The 12,266-nt window shown below is 44.5% G+C and overlaps 1 protein-coding gene across 1 annotated transcript; it reads right to left on the bottom strand.

The window, feature by feature from the left end:
- Positions 1-4,995: 4,995 nt before the first annotated feature.
- Positions 4,996-6,355, bottom strand: LOC118422364. The gene is made up of 2 exons (XM_035829884.1): positions 6,196-6,355; positions 4,996-5,500 (listed from the first exon to the last, which is right to left on the bottom strand). The coding sequence occupies exons 1-2, from the start codon at positions 6,353-6,355 to the stop codon at positions 5,202-5,204; spliced, it is 459 nt and encodes a 152-aa protein (XP_035685777.1). The 3' UTR covers positions 4,996-5,201.
- Positions 6,356-12,266: the final 5,911 nt, after the last annotated feature.

Here is a 12,266-nt window from a genome sequence, read left to right on the forward strand (position 1 = left end):
GTTTTTGTAAAGAAGTGGAATATAAAATTAACCTACCAGTCACGTTTTGGGGCGTTTGTACCTCCTGATTTACCATTATGTTTGTCTCACGTGCACCTTTAACCACTCTATCCATTTGAATGAAGCATTGCGGGTCATTTTGTATCGGTACGTCACATGTTGCTATGTTAATTGTAAATAAAACATATTTATACCAAGTGTAAAGTTGCTGCTGTCTAAGTTACGGAGTAAAACTGTTTGACACGTTCGAGCCACATGGAGGCTACCAAAGCAATGGGATTCGAAACACACTATTGTCAGAAGATACACCGTTATTTTTGTAACAATACTGTATGTAATATGTAAGTATTAAAATTGAACTGTGATGGCCATCGACATAGTAGCAAATCATTTATACACTATCTCCTTACCAAAAAGTAACGCGTTTATTAACTACCTTTCGACCACGGTCCTATTGCCCTTATCAGGTTACCATCCCTCCACAAAGACGGGGGCCGATACTGACTTCCGGGCACATTTGACCCGTTGCTGACGTCACATTTCCGTTTAGGCCATGTGACATCGGCGTCGCGTCAAATCACTTAAGAAGGATCAGACGACCTTTCGAAATCTTGTTTGTTAAGTGTCTTGCGAATCAGAGATAGCGTAAATAATGTGTTACTATGATGTGCCATTACTGTATTCCATTGTCAGAGATAAACAATGTATCATTTGCGGAAGAATAAAAAAAAGAACTTTGGCTGTTCTATCAAACAGTCGATCTATCCATAACTTAATTCAAAATTCCATATCGTACTTATTTCGTGTACTACCAGTATAATTGCTTTTATCACACCAACACCAAACATATATATGATGTGAAGTCATTTATTCCTCATTCATGCAGCGTGTATTATTTCATGATTTGCACGTCACAGTGTTGTTAATTGATTTCAAGCCATATGCTGTGATAAACAAAGTCAAAAAGATCTAGTACGTATTCATGTTGCTTCATTTAGTGCCAGCACTGTGAAGACTGAAACTTCTTGCCGCAGTGGTCTGTGGTTGGCTCAACTGTTATTATAGAGTAATTTCCAAGCAGATCTCGCTGTGGCAAATGGGAAGGAGTTTAGCCGGCAGAGGAGCCTCGCTGTGGCCAATAACACTCCTCTGTCGGATGAAACTCCTTCTCCTTTGCCACAGCAAGATCTGCTTGGAGATTGATTATAGAGTATAAAAGCACACCAGACAGACATTGAGAGAGCATGAAGCACGACTTGTGAGAACTGCTAGAATGAAGACCCGGGTACTATCTACCTAGGTTTTCTTACGAACACTGTATCCAGCTGCAGGTATCCAATAGACTGAAGTTATGTTGTATCAGTTTCGGCTTGTGATCAAACCCACCCACTCCAGCGCCCACCCACCCACTTCCACCACTACCACCACACACACACACACACACACACACACACACACACACACACACACACACACACACACACACACACACACACACACACACACACACACACACACACACACACACACACACACACACACACACACACACGCGCACACACACACACACACACACACACACCCGACATGGTGAATGTCCCAGCTCAGATCATGACAAGACTTTTACTAATACGCAATTACAGCGAAATCCTCAGGGATAAGCTTGTCTATCAACTACACTCTTAGCTACTCGAAACACGTAATACTATGTAATAAGTATAGAGCTTGCCGGCAATCCGACAGCTATTAAAGTTAGAGTCGCACTCACCTTGGGTCTGTGATGATCGTTGGCGGGAAAGCTGACCTCTCACCCTTAACCTTTGCTGTCAAAATGTTTATCTCTGGCTTTTTGAGAATCAGTATTTCGCGATCGTCAGAAATATATGTAAACCCTTAAGTTAACAATTGATCACACTAATAAAGATGCGATAAACAAGAGTAAAATGACAAAATACTGATCACGGAGGTCAATAGGGTCAAATGTTGACCTCTTGTTCCCGCCGCTTTTGAAAAGCTAAGTGTATAAGGCTGTCTGCTGTGCAAGACGGTTGTGAGTTCATTCCACAGGATATAAAGGATCAAGGATGGGGACCATGACTTTCCATTGTCAAAAGTAAGTGTTTGTCAGTGATAGCATAGACGACGTTTGATGATTTTGTTACCAGAATTGTAAAATTAGGTATCGTCCTTTGTACCCAGTACCGCCGCCCTCCCCAAACCGGAGCGACTGTCAGACACATCAGGGCACGAAATACCACCTGCATATGCAGGTTAGTTCAGGTAAAATTAGAGCTGTGCAGGTATTTCTGGTGTCTACCTGCACCTAACCTGCACTGGTCCATGTACTGGGTTTTATACATAAATGTCCTATGATTTAGGTGTATATGTATTGTTATTAGCTGCATTGACTTTTCCCACTTTTAAAATATTAAAGAAAAAATAGCAAAGGTTGCTGAACAATTTTAGTATGATCCATACTTCTTTAATTCAGAGTGGTGCAGGTAACTTTTGTCTGGTGCAGGTAATGTTCAATGTTTCCTGCGCCCAGTGAGTGCAGTTATGCAGAAAAAGTAATTCGAGCCCTGTACACGAAGGTCTACCCTGTGGTTAGGGAAAATACTTGACAACATTCGTGGCCAACGAACTGGTTGCTCCCACATTTAGTCAATTTCTAATAATTGTATGATGTTATCACCAGCGATAGCTGAATAACACCATTGACCACTAGTGCTAGCAGTACTATTCGGATTCTCCAGGTGGCGTTGCAGAACGTTTATAATGATAATACCTACATCAGCAAGTTAAACCTGTTTTTCGAAACCCGTCTTCATTATTATTCGATTGAATCATAATATAATAGTACAATTAAAACCAAGGATAGGGTGTTTAAGCTGTTTTTATTCAACATAAGTTAACATTGCTTTATATGTACACTCCATACCCATTGCATGGTATGGCACAGTCATAGCATACAAATATAAATCAACGGTACAATATGCAAATCGAAACAAGGGTACCTTGTACCCTAGGTATCTCCAAACACGAACATGGCAGCGTGCCGATAGAACGAACATCAGTTGGCGGACGCAAGACAACAGACATCGTGTCGCTTTTACCCATTGTTCTCTCTCTAGGTACAATTCTTCCGGTGTACATGGCTCACATTTTCTTCGCTGTGAATAGGGGCACCACATAGGTCACCAGTTTAAAGTAACGTTTCCCAATAACTCCTTCTGGAACTCAGACCATGCTTTTAGCTCCACCCAACTCGGTTAGAACGTAGAAATGCAAACTAAAACGTAAAGATGCAAATATTTGACCTATATGCAGCCAGTATACCATTAGTGGAGGGGAACATTACCATGATATCATTGGTTGAACTGCCATGTTGTGATGGATAGTCGGATCGGTAGTTATGCAGCCCTTTAGTTGGGCAGTCCTGGCTATACGCCTTTATAATCCAAATATTAAATAGATAAACAAACGTCCCCACTTTTTCTGATCTTTGAACCCCTCATCGATGATCATCTCATAGTTTCCTTGATGTAGTAGAACTGTTCCGAAAGGTGCAATGATTACAGAAGTCGCTTGGTGGCAGGGTAGTCAGTAGCATCTTCACGGCATGACGTCACAGATATGAACATCGCAACCACCAATATGGCGGAATCCTTGTCACATAATTTTGTTCGTAAGGGCGCGGTCACAAAGTGAGTGCGATCGTCGCACGATTTTGATGCCATAGGATTTTCAAGCAAGCCGTGACAGAACCAACTACAGACATGGATCCAAAACAGCATTCCGTGTACCAAGACAGTTAAACCTTGCAGAGACGTACATTTTTTTGTCCTCCAAAATGGCCGACGTTAGCGATAGCACGATCATCGCACCCTAAGTTTGACCTAAGTGTGACCGCGCCCTAAGTTTGGAATATGGCTGGGCTCATAATCTCATCCAAGATGCAACCGTCGCTGATGCCTGTATCCTCATCACGGGCTGTATGATGTTGTTCTTGCCTGACTAAAGGGAAGGGGTAGCCTGAAAATAAAGCAGATTTCATAACTTTGATCCATAGACTGAAATGGTAAATATCTATTCATGCTTCTGTTGAGTCAGATTTCAATAAAATCATGCTAATACGACGAAGTCAAGATCTATTAATGTAATGATACATTTTATAATGTAGCTACATATCAAGAACAAAATAACAGATTAAAAAACTTTGAAATAGCAAACAAGAATCCCACAACACAACTTACAGAAACCTTACGGAGCTATGAGTGTATCATTTCTAATCAACGGACCAAACGATTCAAACTCTTAAAAGAGCAAAGAACTCAGCATCAAGAACGACATCACAGCTTAAAGAGCAAAGAACCCCACAACACATCTGCATCATACAGAGCCCTTCCAGGACGAAGAGTCTATCATCTCTAACATACGGGAAGAACAACTTTTCTTTCGTCAAGTGATAGAGCACAGCATTAAAGAGCAGAGAACTCAACATCAATTACGAATTGGCGTCTTAAAAGAGCAATCAACCACACAACACATAGCCATCTTACAGTATCCTTACGGGACTTTGACTCCATCCTCTCTAACTTACCGGGACGAACTACTTCAATTATTTCATCGAGAGATAAACCACAGCTTTAAACAAACGACAAAGAACCCAACCTCAAGAACAACATCACAGCTTAAAAGGGCAATCAACCCCACAACACATAGCCATCTTACAGTATCCTTACGGGCACTGTGGGGCCGTCCTCTCTAAACGTGGTCAAATGCCGGATGTTGTCCTCCCCATCCGGAAGTTGGCGTTCTACCGTGGAGTAGGGCGGAAGTGACGTCGAGTGGACAAGGCCTGAAGGAAAGGGTGAAAATGAACACGTGATAAGGACATACCTGTTGTGTTTTTTTTTTATCTTAGCTTTTTCGTCTTTGGCTTTACTGTATCTCAATCCAAGAATATAAAGGAAGTATGTGTAAGACATGATTGACTTATCTACTGTTTCTGTTCGAAAAATTCACTTCCGCAATACATTAGATATCAAGACTTCATCTAGCGTTAAAATAACTGATACTACAAGTAAGTTATAGATACGTCCTTGATACTTCGCAGTCCACATTTTGAATCACTGAAATATAATTTTCATGCTCGCTTTTGTATTTTTCTTTCAAATCGAAACTACGACCAATGTGACTTAGAAGAACAAAATGATTGCTTTAGAAACGTCACCATCGTCACGTGATTGTCTTATCCCAAAACCTGAGTAGGCCAGCCCTACGGACTTCCACTCTGCGTCGTCCCTCCCCCTGGAAGCCAGCCCTACGGACTTCCACTCTGTGTCGTCCCTCCCCCTGGAGGAAGGGTGCGGCTTCAGTGCGCATGCCCTGTCCAGCTCGTGCAGTTCCATGTCCTCCACACCGGAGTCTATGGTGCCGGTAGCGTGGATGTACTTGGGCACGGGTGGCATAGGACGGGAGGCCGACACACCGTGAACTGTTGGGGACACAGATGTATCAGGTTATGATAATGATGGATTTAGACAACGGGTATAACTGCAGTTTCATGTCCTCCACACCGGAGTCTATGGTGCCGGTGGCGTGGATGTACTTGGAGACGGGAGGCCGACACACCGTGCACTGTCGAGAACAAGGGTTAATTAATAATAATCAGAAATCCATTGAACAACAGCAAGTTGAATAACTGAAAACAACTACAGTTCCATGTCCTTCACACTGGAGTCTATGGTGCCGGTAGCGTGGATTTACTTTGGGAAGGGAGGCATATGCCGGGAGGCCGACACCCCTTGGACTGCTGAGGACAACGGCAAATGTATCGGATTCATAATCAGAGTTGGGCATCACTAGCAGTATTTATTTATTTCTATACAGCCGAATGAATCAAATCAAAGCAAATCAGTCAGCAGTGGTGGAATAAAACAGTGTACTGAAGTTACAAAGACCATCAAAATCGCAGTCTGTGCTTTTACGATAACAGAATTCGAATGCTTCCCAACAGAAGTCGAATATACACCATGAATTGCTGAGAACAACAGCAAGATGAATAATTTTCCAGTGCTTAGTACCTGGCGCTGTCATCCCTGTAGGAAAACATATAAGCTCGGTGTAAGCAGTCATTTGTCGGCATGACCTTGTCAGAATCACATAGTTAAATTAGGTAAGTAAACGTACCTGTTGGTTTTCTCTGTTTCCTGGTGACTCTCCTCTTCTTCAGCACACAGCCGAACGCCATGGTGGCCATCAGCGCAAGCGCACTGGCCGTGCTGGCGATGATGATAATGAACAACGACGTCTTCGACTCTGGGATGGCGAATGAATGTAAGTTGGTCATAATTATATCTCATGTTGATGTGAAAATAATATCCATATACCTACATTTTATGTACTGCAGCATAATGATAGCAATGCGATACGGCATACGAATATTATGTCGGTGATAGCAAAGTTCTTTCTATACAATTAGCTACGGCCGCGTGGCGCGTTGGTACACCCGATCCCTCGATCTCGGAAGTTAAGCAACGCGCGGTCCGGATAGTGCTTGGATGGCGGACCACCAAGGACGTCCGGATTGCTGTAGCCTCACGAAATTTTCCACGAAATCGTCTTTCGGGAGGGACTAAAACGGGGGTCCCGGTGTTCGAGGCCTCGACCACGTTAAACAGCCTCATTACTCATACTTTTGGTACCTACTGGCTGGCAAAATACACCAGATGATTATTATTATTACCACTAGGTGGTTTATTGAAGACCGACGTTTTAGTGACCGCCTGATACCTTCCTCTGGGTAATACTGACTGATTGGTTCTATTGCGAACTGCAGCTAGGTGTCGCTGCTGACAGATGTGACTCGAAACGTAAAAAAAAACATATACATAGCAATAATACATATCATGTCGTCATGATAAGCTATAGGGATAAACCAATCAATCCCTATAAATCAGGCACGTTGTCCAATACGAACACATCAAAACAAGTTTGCGACTTCAAGCGTCAAATTGAAGCTCTCAAGCCTGTTACTTGCAAATATAAAACTGATGCTGGTCTGCAGCAATCAATATAGTAAGGCTACTAAGGTATGCCACGCGTAGTTTGGAGATTGAACACTGTAGTTTGACCAATGGTAGACACAAACTACGCTACCTTTGACCTCCAGTTGAATGTTCCGTTTGAACACGTTAGAGGCCTGACAGATATAAGTGCCCGCCCGGCCTAAATCCACGTGTTTAACGGTCAAATCAAGGTCTAAAACTTCTTACTGACCAATACAAAAACTGGTGCTGGTCTGCCTACTGACAGACAGAAAATAACTTCCTAAGGGCGCTGTCGTATGCCACACGTAGTTTCTCAACTGATAGATCTAGGCTTTAACGTAACTACCTTTGACCTCCAGTTGAATGTTTCTTTTCACCGGCCCCAACACGTTAGATGCCTGGGAATTGTTAGTCCCCGCCCGGCCTATATCCACGTGTTTAACGGTCAGTGCTGACGACATCTCCTGACACGATTAGATCTAAGTCTAAGTAATAGACATAAACTACGCTACCTTTAACCTCAAGTTGAATGTTCCGTTTGACCGGCCCAAACACGTTAGAAGCCTGACAGATGTAAGTCCCCGCCCGGCCTATATCCACGTGTTTCACCGTGAGTGCTGACGACATCTCCTGCTCGCTGATCTTCTCGCTGATGCTGATGCCGTTGAGCCCGTCGTGTAAGGTGTTCTCTATGCCGTGTTTACTGCGCCACGTCCAGGTGATCCTGCCAGGTAACGGGTCCGCCACGATTCGGCAGCCTAACCTAGCAGCGCCCCCTGACTGCACCGTCAGTACTTCAGCCAGGTCCTGGCCCAACAAGTGGGGCAGTCCTGAGTATAGTAAAGAAGCAAACTTAAGTTGTAAATTTTGACATTTCTTACTTGTTCTAACATACACAAATACTTTATCGACCTGAGCCTGACGTCGTGACCAGGCCTGTACACATTTCACTCCACATGTTTTAAACCGGTGTCCGGCGGGTCCCGTAAATGTACCGGTGTGACAGCGATCTCGCCCCCCCCCCCCCCTGCGATCTCGCCCCCCCGGGGGGGACGAGATCACTAGCGTTTTCGCCCCCCTTTAGCGTTTTCGCCCCCCCCCCCCCAAGAGCAGCTGGTTACTACAAATTACAGGTGCGCTACCTGGTACTATACTGCACCTGGGGAGTAACGTATATGGTGTGTTACCTGGTACCTATATGGCACCTTATTACCGTACCGTAAGATGTCATACCTCGAAAGTCGATACTATATTGTTCGGTGCAAACATGACATTGAAATGAAAAAGACAATTTTTGCGGCTGAGGCGGCATAAAAACAGTGCTACTGCGAACGTATAAATCAACACCGTCTATGGTACGGAATACGTCAGCTATATGTTTTCAATTTGTCACAGTGTTTTCTTTCTTGTGCTGGAAACATTTCCAAAGCACTAACAAGAACACACGTGAATAATAGTTTCTCATTATAAACACTATCTACGCGCAAGTTGATATAGCTGTTGCTAAATACTAAACAAACACTGGTAAAGTACCAGTCTTAAGAAACACGGGTAAAGGCATCAGTTCCTACATACTAGAAAAAAACAGTCATGTTGGAGGTGAAGATATCCCTTGGCCAGGTGCATATACCAAAATGTGCGTTTAACTGCGTTATTCTAATCAATACCTAATATTTGCATAATTAATAAAACATTACATAGTTCTTTTGTGGTCACTTCATGGTAGAGACTTCATATTGGATATATATAGGTTGCTTGAGGACAGGTGAATACAATGAAATACATCTTACGTCAAGACTCAGGTATATGCAATAATGGGAATACAAGGGACCCAACCCTCCTTGTCTGAAACAAGTTCAACTATCTTATTACCATGTAATTACGTTAATATTGATACTATGAATGGAGTTATGTATCAAACTCGTGTACTTATATCATTCTGAAACTGCATTTTGTGATTTATACCAATCAATCTCTAAAATGTCATGTAAACCCGTTTTTTTTGGGGGGGGCGAAATCGCTAAAGGGGGGCGAGGTAGGGGGGCGAGATCACTAGCCGGGGAGGGCGAGATCGCTAGTGATTTCGCCCCGGGGGGGCGAGATCGCTAGTGATTTCGCCCCCGGGGGGGCGAGATCACGGGGGGGGGGGGCGAGATCGCTGTCACACCGGTCTAGTATTCTGGCTTAGGTTTCCAGAATTTTGGCAGAATTCTGGCTCAAAGCCTACCTTCATTAATGTTATACCTACAAGTACCTGGTCAATCTATTTTTAAATTATCAAATCGTCCGGAATTATACTGTCATCTGTTTATTGTCTGATTATTTGCAAAGGTGTAGTTATTTGTACATACAGGTGATGTTAATAATAATGACATTAGATAATTATAAGCGTATACTCTTACTACCAATATCGTATCAATACGCTGTTACTCTTACCCATGACGTCTATTTTTGTTTCCTTTGAAACCTCCGGGAATCCCACGTTGGTTGCCACGCACTCATACGTCCCCTCCACTCCATAATCCACGCGGTTAAACCGCAGAGGGTTGTCCCAGTACAGATTTGTATCCTTCCGCCGCCACCGGATGTGCGGTTTGGGGTTTCCGTCCGCCAAACAGTCCAATGAGAAGTCGTTATTGTCGTACTGTACTGTGATGGTCTGCTTCATACTCGGGTCTATCCAGGGTGGATCTGGAAAGATAGAACCATTCGTTAGTTTTAAATCAGTAGATAAAACGGAAGTTTGCTACTTCAAAGAGTTTCAGCTACGCTCTATGTTCCTTCGTCAATCCGGTTATGGCAGATCTCGCATTGGAGTTCCCTTGTAACGTGCCTGATGAGTTCACTATTACATGACAAGAGACAATACTAAACAAGATTGAGATAGACATATATGCCCTCTGTCCCTGTTTAGGCCTGGCAGCTTTCAGGAATGAAAAGCATGATATAAAAGACGCCAAACTACACATACGTAAAAGAGAATAGTCGTGGGCATTATATGTGTACGTCTTTACGTATACATGTCCACAAACAACCCGTCTGGGCCCTGGTTTGGAAATGACGTTAGCCTTAAGGTATTTCGTTGTCTACGCATGCGGATTGCCCCCCTCGCACCTATCGGAAAGCAGTCTCCATCCGACAACATTAAGTTACATTGTCCATTATGTCATTACCCGATCATACACTGGGACTTACAGCGAACCTGCAGTGTGACCGTCCCGACGTCCACAGGCGGGATCCCGTTATCGGCAGTACACTGGTACACTCCCGCGTCGTACCGCGACACCTTACGGAGGATCAGGTGGTTTCCTCTAGGGGAGAGAGAAAAAAAACGTCAGAATATATTAAATAGATCTGAAAAACGTTTTCATAGTCATTTTTACCGCAATAGAAACAATGAAACATCGCCCAGACATTTTATGTTCGATGTTTGTCATTCCATGAAACCTGTCATATGATATAAGGCGTGTTGCAATCAGTTCGGCTCAGTTCAGTTCATCCTCTGAGAGGTAACAACAGCATTTACACAAATTCCTGTGCAGCATGAAAGAGCGGAGCTCTTCAACCTTAAGTCAAGTGTCCTCCATAAGTAATTTCCTAAGCGTGGAGGAAGGGCGACCACGCCTGCGACGCTCGTCCAGTGGTCACAGCAGGACCGCTCCAGTCATTACTGTGCACAGTTCATGATATCAAATAGGGAGGTACATTACTACCTTTACCTTTTGTCTGTACTTTGCATATGACACTGTCACTAACTTGCAGTGCCATAGTGTCCTCGTCTGCCCCAAAGCAAATGAAGAATAAAGTACCGTTCGGTCCCGAGTAATGAGTGATGATGCTCGAGCTTCCTCCACGTCACCGTCGATGCGGGGTTGCCCTCCACCAGACAGGTCAGGTTCGCCAGGTCCCCCTCTCTGGCAAAAACGGACGGGCGGGGAATAAATACCTCTGGCGGGTCTGCAGGACAAAAATTTATAAAACTGTGAAATAGCTAGGGACAACGGTGTAAAGTCTACATCCCACTACACGGCGTTCGCGCTGCGACCTCCCTGCGACCTGCATTGGTGTTGTATAACTCTTGACTTCATACATGGAATATCATCAAAAATGACCGGGTCATCCTCTTTCACAAAGACGGACGGGCGGGGGATGAATACTTCGGATGGGTCTGCAAGACAAAGAGTGATAAAACTGTGCATTAGCTAGGGGCCCGGTGTGAGGTCCACATCCCACTACATTTTACAAACATGAGATGGACGGTTATACCGGCTATATACAGAAAGGGATGAAGACCTCAGGCAGGTCTGCATGATAAAGTGTGATAAAACTGAGAATTAGCTAGGGACCTAGTGTAAGGTCCCCATTCCGCTGGTTTTATGTAGCTCTAGAGGTCTGCTTCTTTCAGCTTTGACAAACGTAAGACGGACACTTCATTATTGAGGAGGCTTACAAAACAGAAACATACCTTGAAGTTTACGTTGGCAAAAATTGCCGAAACTAGACCGTACTGTCTTGACCGGAATTCGTGCGCCGATATAATTAGGAACACCGGTCTGGGCCACAGCGGTATAGAGTTCAATAATGTCCTCCCCCGGTGCCAGTGGCACCCGGCTGTGAAGAGAAACCGGCGGCTCGCCTTGTGTTGTCACCAGGGGGCTGACGAAAGGATCTCGGGCCATGTCGGCACTCAGTCTTGGGATGTTCCTCTTCCACGCGTCGGACTAAAAGACACATGCAACAGATATGCTTAACCTGTCCCCAGCGCGGGTCCCAGTGTTCCGGCCCCTGCTGACAGTTCCCGTGCTGGTACGCCTCGCACCAGCGTGGCCTGTTGGGGTCCCTAGCAGTCGAGCGCGCTTGAGCCCGTGGCGCGGCGGGAGGGTGGGATACACCCGCCTGGGCGCGATAGGACCTCTCCCTGGTGTTATCTATTGTCTCCTTAGAGCTAGACCAGGAGATTGTGCCATTCTCCATAGCATACAACACAGAAGCATGTGTCTCCCTCACAATGCCCCAATCGTAATAAGCAGCATCAAACATTAGATCCGATAAGTGTTCGAGTCTGATCCGAACAGACCGCTTGACGTGTTTTTTCTCCAAGAGATTTTTGACGAAGCCGTGCACAAACATGGATGTTGATAGATCGTCATACGTCACACACCCATCGCCCCCCTTGCCCTTGCCAGGGAAGTGGACATGGTGGTGGGGCCA

Source organism: Branchiostoma floridae, chromosome 9 (assembly GCF_000003815.2).
Source record: "Branchiostoma floridae strain S238N-H82 chromosome 9, Bfl_VNyyK, whole genome shotgun sequence".
NCBI lineage: Eukaryota > Metazoa > Chordata > Leptocardii > Amphioxiformes > Branchiostomatidae > Branchiostoma > Branchiostoma floridae.